Raw genomic sequence first — 17,681 nt, 5'->3', positions numbered from 1 at the left:
GACATTCTGAACTGTTTCCAAATCTGCATTTTAAGTTCAAACATTAAGCATTAGGACTTTTCAGTGAACAAATTATAGAGATTTTTTTTAACATGGGCAGAACAGGTGTTTTTCTTTAAGCTTACTTGGAGAAATTAAGGAGCTTTGGCAGAAGTTTGCTGGAAGAGGCCGATATCCACCAGGGGAAACTAGTGTGAGTGAGTGAGTGGCAAATTTGGATGTCATCAGGAACTCTGTTACGTAATGGAAAATGTTAGGCTTAACCAAAGAGGAGATGAGATAGCAGTGTGAGGAGTATTGCATTCTGATGTGCAGGTAGGTACAGCAGAACAATTAAAGCTGTGAGAGCTTCTTTGCTCCCAGTTAAATGAAAAATGTCACTGGATCAGCTTCTTAAAGTGTAGCATTTTATCCAGTACAAATATTTACAAAGACAATGATAGGTTTGTGAAATAATACGTGCTTGGAAAAGTTGAAAATGTAAGGGTAGCTAATCCCACTCTGAAATGATAACCAGATTGTGTCTGCACTGGAGTTCTGGCTGTGTTCATGACCTAGTATGTTCTGGACATCTTCCATGCCATGTTAATGTAATGTACTGGCAAAAATATTTTTGTTTTAAAAACTAACACCCAATTTACTATGGAAAAAGTGGCAATGGTTATCCTCCAAAGGGAATAAGGGCAATTTAGAAGCCCTTAGAGCCCTATTTGTGAAACATATCTTAAATTGTAGTGATAAATGACAAAAACTGCAAAAGCAAGATTTGGAATAATTCTCAAGGAAGAGTCCATGAAGCATTTTCTGCTTGAATGTACTGTTTAATGCTGACAGTTGCTAGAGGTGGTTATTTGTGGTAGAAGAAATTTCAGTTGCATTTAATAATTTTGCAGTAGAGACTTTCCTGGACATAGTGCTTGAACTAATAGGCGCATTTAGTACATTTTAAACAGAGTTTCAATTTTAAATTCTTCCTACTCATTCTCTTTTTTTAAGACTGCAGGGCTGCAGAGTGACCTTGTGTTTGAAGAAATTGGTCGTCGTGTAAAAGCAATTGGAAATGAATTGGTAAAGAAAGTAAATGCCATATTCCAGTGGGACATCACCAAAGATGGAAAAACAGCAATGCAGTGGAGTAAGTTGTAGCTGTTATGTAATGCCTTGATGCATTTCTTTTAATGAAGTGAGATTAATTATACTCATTCTAATTAAACTGATACTTTGAAAATAAGCATAAGATAGTAGATGAATATTCACTGGGACCTAAATATCTGAATGCATACTAAATGCACAAGTGACAAGGAGGACACAAAGTTCTGTAACGGCAGTTACTGACCTTTCTAGGAACATATGTCTGTAACTTGCCTATTTTGATGTAGGCGTAGGCAAATCATCCTCTGGAACTTAAGTGCATTTCTATTTGCATTTTCCAGAATGGATCACCACTACATTTAGAAAAGTAGGCTGTTCTACCTGTGTTGCCTTTTAAGCAACTTTTGGAGGATAAGGAGTGATTTCCACTTGGATAGCAGTTAATCAATATATTGAATATACGTGTGTAGATTATGCAGGCTGAGTACTTATACATCAAAATGAGAGGGGTAAATACTGCATAATTCTACTCAGAAGAGCTGTCTCAAAACTCATTACTGCTCTTAATCATTCATACTGTCTAGTTTTCCACTTTTACCCTCAGTAATTTAAATGATGGGCATGCTTAGAACCTGGATAGGAGGGTTATAAACTCTTTCCTGTGTTCTTGCTTACATTTTTAGAATGTGTATTAGAAGCCCATAGACCGAACCCCTAAACACTTAAAGTGGATATTTGTGTTTGTTAGAGAATCACTGTACACTACATCAGTCATGTTGTTTCATGTGTAATGAAACGTAATGTAAGTGATGGTCATGTTTATAATAAAAACCAAAAAACTGTATTCAAGATGATTTATCATTGTCTTTAATTTTGGAACTGCTTTGTTTGTCACCTAAACTGAGTACTACGTATGTTCAAAGAATGGAGGGACAAATCAATGGAAGAAAATTCTGATGAGGAATGTCCAAGCCATGAGTAAAATTTCTTGCTGGGGAAGACCTTAAGCTTCAAACTGCTGAACGTGTAACAGGCACACTTAAAGAGTTAGGCCTGAGCAGCGGCCTTACTTGCCTCCTGAGACTAAGGTTTATTAGAGGGGGAACAGGTGGATATTTTTGCCATTGTATCCAGAGAGAGAGAGTACTCCTGCTCTGGGTAAACCAAGGGTCAGCCTTTTCTATTTTTCAAAGCTTGTCCTCGCTTCTCTTTCCTACTGAAGCAGTGGGAGGAAAGCAGTGCCTTCTTCCACTGCTTATTTCCTACCTAAAAGGAATTAAATAGACGTAACTTTTCTTTGTCATGTTCCTTCTGCTTCTGTTGCAATGAACAGAATGTGTACTTTTATACGATTTTTTTTTTTATAAAGCTCCCTGTGGGATGCAGGGTGGAGGAGGTAGTCTAATATTTTAAGCATTTCCTGTTGCTGACTACTATTAGGAGCTTAAATGAAACATTTCGAGAATTTGGAAAAGTTACTGCTAACTTTTTTATAGTGTGGTCTCTTCAAGCTTAGGTGTCAAAAAAGTGGCTAGTGTTTATGAATTACTGTAGTCTCTATGGTGTAGTAAATATGTAAGGTTCAATGTAAATATCTAGGTGACAAGAAGGGTGCTTGTAGTAATTATTGCTTACTTTTCTCATCAGGACTCCTGTTGTGTATCACTTTTCCAAAGAACTTTCTATGTCATCTGATGGGTTTCTGAATATTTTTGTGTCTTTGAAATTTCAAGCACTTAAGGGATGAAGAAAGCAGCAGTTGGTTAATATTAAAATACAATAATTAAAATTAATTTTTTATTAATAATTTAAATATTAAATGTATTATTAAAATAGTTATATAAACTCACCGGTAGAGTGTTAGCAGTTGTGACATCTGTAGTGTCAGCTCTCACAGTTTGTCCTTATGTGGATTTACTATTGCTGTCTATTTAATTCTAATGGTAGATTTTTAATGGGAAGGTACATATCTGAATTTTTCTTTTGGAGATTTTTTTAAACACTATTCTGGTCATTAAAAAAACCCCAAACAAACACAAAGCAAAAAAACACCTTCCAGAGGCAAGCATTCAAGATTTGTAAGCAATTGCCAGCTTAATTCTTTTTGCTTGTTTGCATACATTGTTGTTCCGTATTCAAGAGCATCATCATGTACCATCTTTTCTACCAGATGCTAGCATAATTCATTTTGCATGGTAAATGTGGAAGAAGAGAGTAGTTTGTGGCTTTGCATTCAAAGGAAGAGAGCTTTCTTGCAGTTAAGATACTGTCAGTAACTCAAAAGATTTCTGACAGATCTTTGTATGGTCGTCACCAAGACTTTTGTAATGCACATGAACGATGACAGCCAATTTAGAATATGCAATATTGACAATGCTATTTATTGCCTTGAATGCTTGACTTTTTCCTGTTGTTAATGGAATGGAAGCTTCTGTACACAATTAGAAATTTTAGCCTTTGACAAATTAATCTTTTACTTTAAAAACTGAAGATGATAGTAATATGTTACCTTTGCTATAGCTTGAATTTAATTATGTGTCATTATTTTGACCATTTTAAAACCTGCTTCAGATTTTAGTGTTAGTCAGCTCTGTCAGTAGAATTGCAGTTCTTTATGTTTAAATTTGGCCCACTGTTTATTAGTTGATCAATGTACAATGATTTTAAATCAGTTTTGTAAATGTTATGCTAAGTTAGATTATAACAATTTTTAATTATCTTTCTGTCTTTTCTTAAAGTAAAATTGCTGTTTTGAGAGTTATATCCCATAATGTACATAGCTACAACAAAGCAAAGAGGAAAATTTGACATAAAAATTAATTTAGAATTTGGTTGCTGTGGATAAATATTGCGTACTCCTTCAATGTATGTTCAGAATTCTTGACATGTTATCAGTGATGCAACTGAAATGTGAGATTATTTTGGAGGAGTTTTTTTATTTTGTTTTAAGCCTTGAGTTGATGCTGATTGTTTCATTATCTATCTTCTTTTTAGGACTGTCTTTCTGAGGGCCTCTCAGGCCTTTACAAGCAGTATTTGTAGTTCTTTTGGGCAACCTGCTAGGCCTCTTTCCCTTATTAAATTTGTTTCTTAGTTGTGCTGGCCTGTCTTATAATTTTTTGACTTGTCACTTTTGGACAGCTTTGTGCTGTTGTGAAAACTGCAGCAATTGACAGCACTGGAAACAATCTGGGCCCTGCAGCTCATTGCTGTCTTAATGATTGTAGCTCCAGCATCTTCTGCTAATGTCCTTGAGCCTCTTGAGATCTGGGAGGGAAGCAAATGAGAGAAAGCAGCGGTATTAAGGACCACTGTGAAATTTGTTCTCACGTATGCAGTCATTCTGGTGTTTTCCAAACTTTCAGGAACAATTTTTTTTTTTAATTTGTATTATTTTTAGTGTTTTAATTTCACCCATTTTAGTGTAACCATTTGATCTCTATTCTTTGCAGTAAGCTAAGCTTTTTGTTTATTACTTTAAATGAATTGGGATTTGTGAATTGGATTTAGCTTTTGTTGTTACAGAGACACTTCTTGATGGTAGCACTAATATTACTAATGCTAGTCTGTTTAATTAGTGATGACCTTTACTTTTGTGTAATTCTCTGTGGATGATGTGAAGCCATGGGGAGGTGTAGGACCATTGATCTTGTCCTCAGCATGTGAAATTTTGGACAGCTCATTTGTTGTCTAAACAACATTGAACTGTAGCCACTGGCAACTGGTTTTAATTAGTGGTATTTCTGTGATATTAGCTGTTCTAATTTAAAAGGATGCTGAAAATTCTCTTAAGAAGATAAAGCAGTACAGACTTTGGCAGTATCAAAACCTAAGGAGTAATCTTAGTGGAACTGGAGCTATCTTTTCTTATTTTTTTACAAAATTCTTAATTGAGACCTCTGAGCTTTGACAGTTGGCTTCACTACCTGAAGCATGCTTTGCGCTCTCCTGCGTATTTATCACTGTACAATTGCCTTTGTTTTCAATGGTTATAAAATATTTATCTTTTTTAGAGTTAATCTACTTCATTTCAACTTCTTTTCCCATAGGGAAAACACATTGCCATTGAGATTTGTTAGCTGGTAGTTAATGGCTGTCTAGAACAGTACTCAGAAGCATTTATCCATCTGTTGCTTTTCATCATGCTTCTGAAGGCCTTGCTGAAGGCAGAAGATACTTCTGTTCCTTTCCAATTCTCAGAAGAATAAAACTTTGTTAGGAGAACTGGGGAGAAATCGTTACATGCAGTTGATTGTGAACATCTGACAAATTACAGCAAAACTGCTTCATAATTTATGATAGATATGACTTCATTTTGTTCCATTTGCTTTGAGATTGCGTCTTGCATTGCAGTTACCCTCTGTAAAGCAAAATAAAAACTCAACCAAAACAAAAAATAGTCTGACCCCTTAATATTTCTCTAGTAGAAATGGTAAGGCACTCTTTGAAGGCAAAGCAAAACCTGTGGCCCAAATGTTAAATTTTTAGGCTCCTTGGCTACCTGCTATAGAATGTCAATGTCTAGTGTCTTAGCCTGTATATATATGAATTTTTTTGACCTTTTTATTGTGACTCTGACAACAGCATCTTATGAACAGTAATAATTCATAGATATTTAATTACTGTGATATAAGACTTATGTATACAAGTAAAAACTAAAATTTGAAGGATAATTACTGTTTCATCCTCTGAAACTGCTTGATTCTGCTTTTCTGCCAGGTGTGTGATACTGAAATTTTACATATTTAAGAAGCTAGTTGATTTTTAAAAGGGACTTCAGCTTTAAGTTTAATTTGCATTGCTACACACAGTATTGAGGAGTACCACACCCATGTTTCAAACTCCTGTTTTTGTATGGAGTGGATGAGCCATGTGAATAGCTAGGAGAAGAGCTGTATCTTTAGCAGACATGAAGGGCTAGGTGTTCTCAGGAGCAAAGAACACCAGAGGCACCTTTCAGCTACTCATCTGTTGCTGCTAGCAGTGGAGCCACGCTAGCAGTGTGCCAGGTAGCTGCCTTGGCAGCTGCCAAGGCACCAGCCACCTGAGCACTGACAGAGCTATGGCAGGACCAAGTCATTATCAAGCTGGCTGCTGCAATCATAGTGCAAGCATGCAAGCCGCAGTGACGAGACGGAAGCTATAACCATAGAGACATGTATCCTGGAGATATGTGTAGAAGACGTGTAGGAGACTTGCATCAAGACTGCTTCCTGCTACAGCAGACAGCTGTGTTACATAGCTTTAGCTCATAAAGTTGGATTTTACAAGAAGGCACCTGCTCTGTTCATTTCAGAAAGCTAGAATTTTTCTGCTCTGGTGGTTGGAATCTGATCTGGTATTCGGCTCATTTCTTTCATTGCTAGCTTATATCCGTTTTCCCGTGTGCCAGTGCTGCAGTTTAGTCTCAGTTGTCATCTCACTACTCTAGGCTAGGTGTGCATCAGGAGGTGAAATGATGGTCTGTGTTTGTAATCCTTTTTTTTTGTTGTTTTGTTTTTCCCCTGGAAAAAAAAAAAAGAATGAGTATTTTTTGGGTAGTTTTCCATTCTCTACATTATCTATAAGGAGGGAAGTTCCTTTTCCTCTTTAAAATACCAACATATGTTGTATAGTGGATCACACTTTCTCCACTGTGATGCTCTAGAATTTTCCCACTAGAGCTTACATATCAAGTTTTGGGATTTAATTTCTTCCTGCTCGTTCCTTTGGGGTTTTGCGTGGGTTTTTTTGGTTTGTTTTGGTTTTTGCGGGTTTTTGGGGATTTTTTTGTGGTTTTTTTTTTTTTACTGATTGCATTAGAGATGTCATAACTCATTTATGATAAAGCTTAAAAGGAAGGGTGGGTCAAATAACAACAGTAGAAGGTCCTTCATGTTTTTGTGAAAAAGACAGTATTTGTTGTCACAGAGCTCTTCTCTTTTGAGGTTGTTCTCTTCCTTTTTTTTTTTTTTCCTTTATTTCTTCCTTAGCAAAAATCTTAATGCTCTTAAAAAGAATAAAGAAAAGAATAAAGAGGAAGTGGAAATTATATTTAAATGGAAATGATATTTTTGTATTTTGGGGAAAGCTATTAGATTGGTCCTCTTTTTTTTTTTTTTTAGAATTTCTATTAAGCTTTAATTTCAGATGAATTAAGGATTTGATGTCATTAAACATAACAGTTTTGCTGATAGTATCATGATTATGCAATGTTTACAGGCATAGTTGTGCTTTGAGAGCTTACAATTAATTATAGATGTGAATTGATAAGCAGTGCTCTTGAGATTTGTATAGGAAATGGAGAAAGAGATCAGGGATTGCAACAGTGTTAAGTATGTACTATATTCAGATTAAAATGTAATGGTTGTTAGCACTTTCCTGAGTCACTACACTTTTTTAATTCTAACTTTCTGTCGTCTAAACTTTAAACTGGTGAGACTGATGGATTAGTATTATTAATGAGATATATCCAATCTGCTTTTCCAGCCAGTGCTGGAAGAAGGGTTCCCTTCTGAAACATTCGGGGAAGGGTGGGGACAGCCAAAAAAATCAATGCATGTAAAATGAAGCACAAGAAGGGACTTAGGATCTTATAACTTCTAAGGTCCAGAAGTAATTAAAAATAAATAATTAAGAACTGTAAGCATCCTAGAAAAACATGTGTGCGTTTTGCGAGTTTGTATGTGGGGCTTGCTCACCACTGCTTTTTGGATCAAAGGGAGCTCAGCTTGGCTACATTGGTATGCTTCGTAACAGTGCTAGCATTTGCACAGAGGTGTATTTTAAAAGCTCATTGGCAGTTTGGCTTGGCTAACTTAATCTGAGGAGCTGCTGCTATCCACTTGCATTTCATGATTCAATAGATGATTTTTTTTTTAATTATTTTTAAAAAATAATTCTCTGTGGCTGCATAACCTACAGGAACAATGTTTGAAAGCTTGTTTACAATGTTATAGTATAAAGTAGCTGTTTTGGAGCAAAAGAATGTTACGTAGCTCCTAACCACAAACATAGAAGGTATAAATTGTTATCTGGCTCTCAGTAATTTTTGTTTTTCTTTCTCCTCCTCTTAGTGCATCAAGTTAGTAATGTACATTAAACCTGTTCCTGAAATTATCATTTACCTTAAAATCAAGTGGATAATAATAATCCAGTATGTGACTTCTCACTAAGCATTATTGTACATTTAATTCCGCTTCTAGTTTTATTATAACAGGATAATATTACTTAGAACAGATTTCAGAAAATGAAAGACCTAACTCAAAGAGGCAAAAGCTATTCCCAGTCTGTGTAGTTCACCTTTCAGAAAAATTATTTGGAAAAAAACACACATAGTTTATGCAGAAATAAGTCTCCCTAGTTAGGGTAGTGTCTTAAAATTTGACAACTAAGAGAAACTAACTGAAAGTATTAGTATTGGCTAGGCAGCCATGATTCTGTGATTAGAGATGTCATGTCCTTATGGGAACATCCACTTGAATAAAGATTTTGTTTTGTGCTTAAAGTGCAGGAGGAGACCAATAGGAAAAGGTGTAAAGGGAAAGACTGGGAATTTGCAAAATCTGAGGATGATTTGGCAGACCACATCTTGTCAAAATATTCTTCTAATATTTTTCTAAACAAATGAGACTATACCTGCTAGTGTTAGCCTTATAATAGGTCATTTTGCCAAATCATTTGGTGTGGGAAAAGAACACTTGGAAGCTCTGCACGCTTTGAGGAATTTTTGGCTTTCCAGAAAAGAAGGACAGATATTTGTCAAGGCTTTAACTGCTCTTTCCATGAAGCAGAAAAGGCTTTATTGCCTGTGGGGCAGAACAGGGAAAATGCAGCAGCATGTTTGAACACCACCACATGTGCCTTCTCTGAATATAGCACGCTGTTTTAAAACATTACAGCTTTATTACTAGCTTTAACATTTTTGTGGTAATTGCAATAATTAATATCTTGTGAATCTTAAGTGTTCTTTAAAAATGGGTTTTGCCATCTATGCAAGAATTTTCAAATGGCAGTCCTTGTGGTAAGCCCCTCCCACCCCCTTAGTACAGGAATATTTTTTTTTTTCCTGTTCTAATCTCAATTATTTTCTTTCATTAAAGAACAAGATTTAAAACCCTTTCATTTTTTAAGTGGCTCTTAGCTCAAGATTTATATTTAGACTGGATGCTTCATAATAATAGATAGGGAGAGTAGTGTTCTTTAGACTGAAAGTTTATCTTTGTTTTGAAATAAAACTGTATTTGCTGCTTCTTCACAGCAATTGACTTAAAGAATGGCTCTGGAGCAGTGTATCAAGGACCTGCAAGAGGTTCTGCTGATACCACCTTCATTCTCTCAGACGAGGATTTCATGGATGTGGTACTACAAAAGATCAACCCCCAAAAGGTAAAACCTGTGTGTCACAGACATACTGACTTGCATGAGGACATAGTATTTGCCTTGAATCAAGCTCTGGTTCATGACTGTCTGCATTCCAAAATCCATAACGCTGGATGTTTTGACAGCATAAACCAGAGTCAGATGAGGTATAAGTGCATCATTACCTAATACTGAATTAGAGGACATGATGAGGAATTTATACCCTCTTTATCACCTTGAGACAAAGACACCTCAAATAGCATAAAGCCTGGCAGTACAAAGTTAGTAGTTTGTTTGTTTCCTAGCACTTCACAATATATGATTTCCAAGGTTAGGTTTTTGTCAGTTTGATCATTCAGGCTGTTTTGATTGGTCATGTTGCAGGAAGTTGGTATTTGTTTCAGTATTCTCATTTACTGCTACTACTGCAGCAAAGAGACATCTCTGACAATGCGTGCAGGTGGATCTATTCCAACTGGTCAAAATTCATCCAAACTGGGTAGATTTTTAAAGGAAGGAAAGATTTAAGAAAGATAAGTGACCTTGAGCTGCACTTTTAGCTTCTTGGAGTAATCAACTGCTTAAAACTACTAATTTTGCTAATAAAAATGCCTTGTGTAAAAGTAAATTAAACTGTCACAAATTTAATATGTCAGCTTACAGATTAACGCTTGAGTAAATGAAAACTTTAATTAAGCTCATCATGTATCAAACAGTTCCTTTTCCTTGATCCCAAGCAGAAGTTGTTGGAGACTTTGATTGTAAAATTGGAGACTAACGATGGTGGCAAATGTTTGTTTTAAGTCCTACATACCATATGAGTAAAATCCTTTGTGACCCTCTGTTTATAACAGGCATAAAGCCTAAACAAACAAGATGTTGATATGTAATCTTCAGAATGCTAAAGAACAGTGATTGCAATTCAGGAACGTTATCTATTCTTAGGCATTAGTATTTCCTTTGAGTTTCAGTGAGGTTTTTCATCTAAAGAAGCTCAAAGCATCTATTCAAATTCTTTTCTGCTGGCTCTCTCTATTCCTTATTTGAATGTATTTCAAGTTAATGGGACTATGCAAAAGCACATTGTTTCAGAACTTTAAAAGAGCTTTCAAATTGCCAAGCCACAGTGAAGAAAAACTAGTTTTAAAAAAATACTGAACTAGATTGAAACAGGGTATACAGCTCTTTGAAGCCAGGACAATAAAAATCATAATATCAGCATTTCAGTGAAAATAGTGGTTGATACATGATGCTGCAAATGCAATGAAATCTTGTTTAGTTTCTGTTTGTTGTAATATGCTATATATAAAGCCAGTGCATTTCCTTGGAATATGTCTTAAGGTATATTGTGTAAGTTCCTGTTTGGATTTGTTATGAACTTGAGTGAGTAGTTGCTGACCTTTTCATTAGGCCTTTAATCTTCCTTAAATGTCCTTTTCATTCCACTTTCTCATTTCATATAAGGATACATGCATATCTATAGCATAGGGAGGAGGACTGGTCCCCTGGTGAAATTTTGCCATCAGCTTCTATGAAGAAGTTCATCTTGTACCAGGAGAAGTCCTCTGTGCTATACATAGAAAAGAAATGGAGGTCACTGAACTTGTTTTGTATTTATTTTTTAGTGGTAGATTTGGCCTTGCCTGCACTCAAGGTAGTAAACTGTGATTCTGGATGTTATTAAAATTCAACTTTGGATGGTTTTCTGTTAATAAGAAATGGGCATTGCACTCTGAAGGCTTTCTCCTGAGCACTGAACAACCACACTTACCTTGTTTGGTTCTAGCAACTCATTGGACTGTGGGTGAACAGTTGAATACATTTCTTTTTTTTTCCCTCCCCTGCTTTTTGTAGGCATTCTTTTCCGGTAAATTAAAAGTGAAGGGGAACATCATGCTGAGCCAGAAATTGGAAATGATCCTGAAAGATTATGCTAAACTCTGAACTGCTTGATCGTGTACCACAGCAGTGAAGAACTTCAGAAGACAGAAACTTTAATTAGTTCAGAACCAACGATTGAAACATTTGCAGGCTGCTTAACATCAGTGTACTGATTCACTATACCGCTAATATATAAGCTGTTTTAATTGCTGTAGGCAGAAAATTATGAAATGAACATAACTGTTAATATTGTCCCTTTTTTTTTTGTCAGCAATGGTAGAGAATCATACTTTTCTCATTGTATGCCTTTATCTAGATAAAATGTATGTAGTTCTTACAAAGATGCATATATTTCTATATTAATGCTGAAGAAAATTAAACCAATACAACTCTTTGATATCTCCTTCTATGTGTCTCTCGGTCTTCATTTATATTGCCTTAGACTGTCTAATTTCTATGACTCTAGCTGGTTTATTATTAAAATTAATATTATTTTTTGTCTTAATTTCTCACAAACCCATTAAAACAACTGGAAGATGGGTGTTCCATTTATTTACATTGTGTCATTATTGGTTTTTTGCTGTACAGGGAAAACTTTTGAACTTTAGCTTTTCCCACCTTATTTAGACAGTCATTTTTATATGTTACTCTTATAAATTACATGTAAAGTGGTAAGCATAAATTCTTTAGGGGAAACTTTTTCATCTGAGAGGTAATGACACTGCACCAAAGGCTGTCACTGTAGCCAAATTGTTCTTCGTGTAGATTCATTCTCATGAGGGCCAGCATCATGGCAGCAGAGAAAGATAAGAGTGAATTCCTTATTTTGTGCCTATGGCCAGAACTGAGAGAGCAGCTGTGACTGTATATTTTCCTGAAGAAAGTATGCTCTTAATCACTTACAGTCACACGAACACCTGGAAATTTCACCAATGTGGCCAACATTTTGAGTGCTCAGTATCTTTTTTTTTTTCCTCATTCAAACTTGTTCTATGTGGATACCTTTTGAAAAATTCAGGATATCTAAGGCTTGTCTCCTTGATCAGAATGACAAAATCATTTTGCTTTATCTTAGAGGATGGATTGGTTTCGGTTTTCGGGTTTGTTTTCTTTTTGTCCTAAAACTGGGAGGTACATCGCTGTCCTGAATTTGTGAGTAGACTGAAGCCATTGAAGAGCCTTTTGGGGCTGCAGATGAGTTTGACGGTTATAAGGATAAATAAAGGATAAATTCTACATCTTGTAATACTGAGTCTAATTCTCCACAAATTTATTTCTTTGCAGCAGTACTATCAGCCATGCTTTAATTCAGGCAATGAAATACGAATCTGAATTATGTCGACAAGTATCTTGCATAAATTACATGAATAGATGGGGAACAGAACAAGTTTGATGTTCACCACCTCAAAGAGGCTATCCAAGAGAAATTATTGGAAAAATGTCCTTTAATCACTCAACATTTACCTTTTCACAACAGTCATTTCCGTGTATAAGTAGGACCTAAGTGTTGCCTGTATTGACCAGCTTTTATTTACCAGTAACTTTGTGAAAAATAGATACAGGTGTCTTCTATTACTTTCTCTTAAGAAATTGTATGAGAGACAGATTGATTGCAACTTTGTGTGTTTATTATGCATGCACATGCTACACCAAAAAAAAACCAAAAAACTAGTTTTCTACCTGTATCTGTCCTGTCTATAAATCTACATATAATGCCATAAAAATATGTATATTAAGAAAAAGGAACTGTGAGAAACTTTGAGCCTAGGAATGCAATTATCAATACACCCATTTAAGAATATGGTATTTACTGTAGGTCATGAAAATTCACAACAGGTTATTTTTTTTCTCAGCGCCATAGATAGTCTGAAAACTTGAAGCACTGCCCTACAAGGAGGGAGCAAACTGCTAATAAGCTTTGTTCCCCCTCCCCTTTGGAAGTGGGAAGCAAAAATACTCAGGCAAGGGAAGTTGATACTGTTCAACCTGTTGTAATTTAACAGGTTGAAGTTCAGCCTACTAAAGAAGATCGGTTTACTAAAGGTGTTGGGTGAGGATGTGAAAGGGTAACCCAAGAACCATATGTGGTGAAGAGAAGGACTTAGCTGTAAGGTTCAGTTTATTTGAACTTCACTCACAGGTCTAATACCTCGAAACTGCAGGTTTTATGGATACAATGGAGAAAGCACTATTGCAATTTAAAAAGTAATTCACAGGATACACTGTTACAACCTACAAGTGATTTCTGGAATGTTCTAATGCAAACCACAAGTGCGCTAGATTAGTGCACCTTAACAAGAGTCCACTAATCACGATTTTAAAGCACGCCAAATACCATACTAATGTTTCTTAATCACTTATCCCCTCTTTCAGGTAAGGCCACCTAATCCCTGGGAAGTTACTTTGTACAGCGTCCTGGACAAATTGGGAAGAATTTCCTAGGAGCCACCCGTATCGTTGGGAAAGACTCCACCATTTTCTACCCAAACCTTACGGTTTTTATTTCGCAGTTTGATGGGAGGGCAGGATTATGCCTGAGTGGATTACACTGTCTGGAATGTTTATCTCTGGTGGCGTGATGGCCCCTTAGTCTGTATTGCTAATTTTGTGATGTCTAGTACACAAAGTTACTGAATAGTGGTGGAATGGGACTCGGGGCATTTTGTTTGTTAAGGGATTATTCAAGGCTCCATTTTGGTTTTGGTTCTTATTATGATGCAGTGTTAAGGCAACCACAGGCTAAGCCATTTCCACAGCTCTGTCCCCAGTCATCTCTGCAGAGATAAGGATATGTCAAATCAAGACGAAGCTGAGTCAAATTACAACTCTCTGCGTTTCGCCCTTTGTGCTCCCAAACCTGTTTAACCGGGTGATCCCATACTCCATGTCAATTATAGGTACTCTTGTGATGGTTTCTATCCTGCAGGGCTTCAGTTGGGCAAAAAATCCACGTCCTTCAGTTGTATCCACAGTATTGGCCTTAATTAAAAACAAAAAAAGATACACCCCAAAGTTACACTGGTGTTTGACATATACATCCTGGACTTTAGCCTAACTTTAGCTTTTTCCTGCACCATGACTTGGTCATAGGTGTTAATCTTGGCTGGAACAGAAAGTCCTCCCCGCTTTACTGCAAAAGGCTCTTCCTTTTGCTCTCCTTACCAGTGCTAATTGAGCACACCTCTCAGTAATGTGGTAGACACTTTTCTAGCAGCACAATTCAGGTGTTTAATTCTTTCATCTGCATTGTGTCCTGAATATCTATTATTAATGATTTTGGCATGTTGGTTTCATCTCTGCCGCAGTGTATTTACCTTCAGAATGTTGTAGTTACCTCATGCTAACTTAACCCATAGTAACTTAACCCATTAGTGTTGAAGGTAAGGTCACTTTGCTATGTTGAACGTATACCTGAAGTGATTTGGAGGCTTTCATTTTTCTCTTCTTCCTAGTATGTGAGAACCTTCTGTTCATGGTTGTAAGCTTTTAAGAACAGTGTTCTCAGAAACAAGTAATAAACCCAGTACCTTTAAGAGAATCCATGCAAGGGGATGTAACCTGGTTTGGTAGGTAGATGTTTCAGTCTGAATGATTCTCAGCTGCTTTCATCTAGAGCAGTGTTGTTCTCTTTTGGGGGCTCATGTGTCAAACCTGTCCATATTTCTTTCATCTGGAGCGTTTTTGGGGAGTCTTTTTGTCAATCCAGCAGCAGCACTACCAATATAGCATTGCACTCACTTCCCCACAGGACCTAGAGATGTGCATCAGCAACACACCACATTCTTATTTTCAGGGAAGCTGCTTCTTTGACTGTTTTTTCTTTGCTAGGGATAAGCGCCATTACCTTGGATTGCAGAGCCCAATTGTTTGCCAAACATCTCAGCTCTATAGTGTTGTTGCTGAATTCTCTAGCAAATAAGAGAGGCAAATAAGGCTTTTACAAGCATCTTAGCAGTAAAGTTCTTAACAAGTGCATATACTTTATTTAACATGGAGGACAGCAAGATTGTCTGCTGTTTATTGTGATGTGTTTTATAGTGTTTTGGTTAATTCTGTTTACATGTGAATAAGGTACAGCCTGGACATTGGTTTAAAGTCTGGACATCAGATTTGTAGCAGTTGGAGGTAAGAATTCAGTTGTTTGTCTTTCTGGAATAATTGAGCTAGTGCTAAGCCTGGTTGTGTAAATTGGTGTGACTTTTAATCACAGTATTATTTTATTTCTCTTTTCCTTCTCCTTACATTCATTACAGTCTTCCTGCTGGCTTGCAATTAAGTCCATCCTCCAAAAAAAAATTTGCAGTTCCACTGACGTATGCCCTCTTCAGTCATTTATGGGTCCTTTAATTAAAAGCAAGAGAGCAGTAATAATGGATAGGGAAAGTTATGTAAGCTTTCTGTCTATTAGTATTGGGTTCAGAGAAGCCTGTGCTGACTTTTATGCTTTCTAGTCACTAGAATTGTTCTTAATTAGTTTATTTCAGAGGAGTTCAATACACCTTCCAGCTGTCATCAATAATTACAGATAACAACTCTTTAAATGTTGACAAGAGCATTCATAATTAGAGAATATGAAAAGGAGTAAAATGGGGGAGGAGCAGAGGCATGAGAGAGGTAAACTTGAGCAACTTCAGAGAAACTTACATACTGTCTCCTCCAAGCTTGTTCCCACCTCCCTACAAGCACCACACTCCTAAGGGTTATTTGTATTCTAGTCTGTTCAGCTGTGCTACTTGTAAAACAACTGTCCTTCATAGCTCAAGAGTCACCTTGATAGATTATAATGCTTTGTAAAATGGAAGAATTCAGTAGTGTAACAAATAAAGTATTATAAACAGGATACATAATCATTTTAAAATACTTTAATGTACTCTTTTTAAAAATAGGCTCTTTAATATAATGCAATAATCCCTGACAGAGGTCAATGTCAAAGAAATTATGTCTTCTATTACTCTCCACAAGCCTCAGGGGCAGAGCAATGTTCAGATTTTGTCTTTACATAATATTGCCTCCTTCTAGCGTGAACAAAGATCTGTGTAAAGAAAGGGTAAGTCTCATTGCAGTGTTTTCTTTCTGATCATAATCTTTGAAAGAGTAAAGGGAGAAAGGAAATATTAGTATCTCCCAATTCCTTCAATGTTTTTTTCTTCTACTTCATTTGGTGCAGATGTCTTTCTATTCACGTGAAAATGAGTTCTTCATGATGACTCATCAGCAGTAAGAACTTCGTCCTTTAGGCCATCGGCTCTATATCCAGTGGACTGACCTAGACAGCATCGGATATCAGCAGATCTGAAGTCAATTAGGAAAAATATTGTAGACTATGAATGTGGTTGCATGTATATAACTGCTAGATTACCCTTAGTACAATTCAAATGTTTCACCTGTCTAAAAATCAGTAAATCAGTGCATCGAACTGGCGTGATAGAATCTTGGATCAGAGGATAGGCTGAGCTCTGTCAGAGGTGGATCTTTTTGTGTCTCTCACTGAGCACTATCAAAGTTCCCATATTCTTCTAAATTAAATCACATGTTCTAAGGTCACTGTGTCTCAAAGACAGAATCAAGCAAGGTACAATAATAAGTAAAGTTGTCTAAATTATATGGTGTAAGGTGTATGCATCTTGCTAAGAGCTGTTTTAGAACATTATTCCCCTTATGTTTCCCTATACTACATGTGTCTTGATGATGTCAAGTGCCTTTTTTCACTAGAATTAGTAGTATTTTAATCAAAAATGGGCATCACATAACCTGAAAGAAAAACTGAGAATACCCAAATTTAAAGATATATTTCATTTATGTTAAGGTTAAACTTTCTTTAATTTCTAGTTATAGCGGTTTCAGGACATCAATGTACTGAATTCATGATCTTTTTTAACCAATACTTCCTCTTTCCCCTTGCCTACCTCTCTCATTTTGCCATAGGTTAGCATCAGAATGTCAGTAGTTTATGAAAGCTTGAATTTGGAATGGAAAAGAACAGTCTAACGTGGCACCCAGATTTCATCTGGATCTCACTCAACCTTGAGTCAGGACAGAAATAAAGCTGCCAGAGAAGTCTTGCAGTTGGGATTCTGTGAGCTAAGTAATAAATGCAATAAAGAGATATAAATTTGTTTCTATCTGAGTTTGTGCTTCTATCTGCAGCCCGGTCAAAAAAGCATGTTACTATAAATGCTAAAAACAATGACAATGAATTGCTGAGATTTGACTGCATCCTCTAACTTTATCCAAATAATTTCCTGTTCCTGCAAGATTAGGAAAAAAAAAAAAAAAAAAGAATGCATTAATTTCATACTAGAGTCTAAGGGTCTATAATCTGGTTCATGTTTCCAATGTCAGTAGGACAGCAGGTTCCCATACAAAAT

General features: G+C 36.2%; 1 protein-coding gene across 4 annotated transcripts in view; it reads left to right on the top strand.

Moving 5' to 3' along the window:
* The window catches only part of HSD17B4 (hydroxysteroid 17-beta dehydrogenase 4), a 60,397-nt gene extending 48,537 nt beyond the window's left edge, over positions 1 to 11,860 (top strand). For 2 of the 4 annotated variants that reach the window (XM_074166825.1, XM_074166824.1), the window contains 3 exons: positions 997 to 1,135; positions 9,332 to 9,459; positions 11,287 to 11,720. In XM_074166825.1, the coding sequence (XP_074022926.1) occupies positions 997 to 1,135; positions 9,332 to 9,459; positions 11,287 to 11,376 (357 nt within the window). In that variant the 3' untranslated portion in view covers positions 11,377 to 11,720. Of the gene's footprint in view, positions 1 to 996; positions 1,136 to 9,331; positions 9,460 to 11,286 lie in introns of all 4 variants that reach the window. The other 2 variants (XM_074166823.1, XM_074166826.1) reach the window with 2 other exon arrangements.
* The last annotated feature ends 5,821 nt before the right edge of the window (positions 11,861 to 17,681 follow it).

Source organism: Numenius arquata, chromosome Z, assembly GCF_964106895.1.
Source record: "Numenius arquata chromosome Z, bNumArq3.hap1.1, whole genome shotgun sequence".
In the NCBI taxonomy this organism is placed as follows: domain Eukaryota; kingdom Metazoa; phylum Chordata; class Aves; order Charadriiformes; family Scolopacidae; genus Numenius; species Numenius arquata.
The sequence above is the reverse complement of the archived record's forward strand: the minus strand, read 5'-3'. Positions and strand labels throughout refer to the sequence as shown.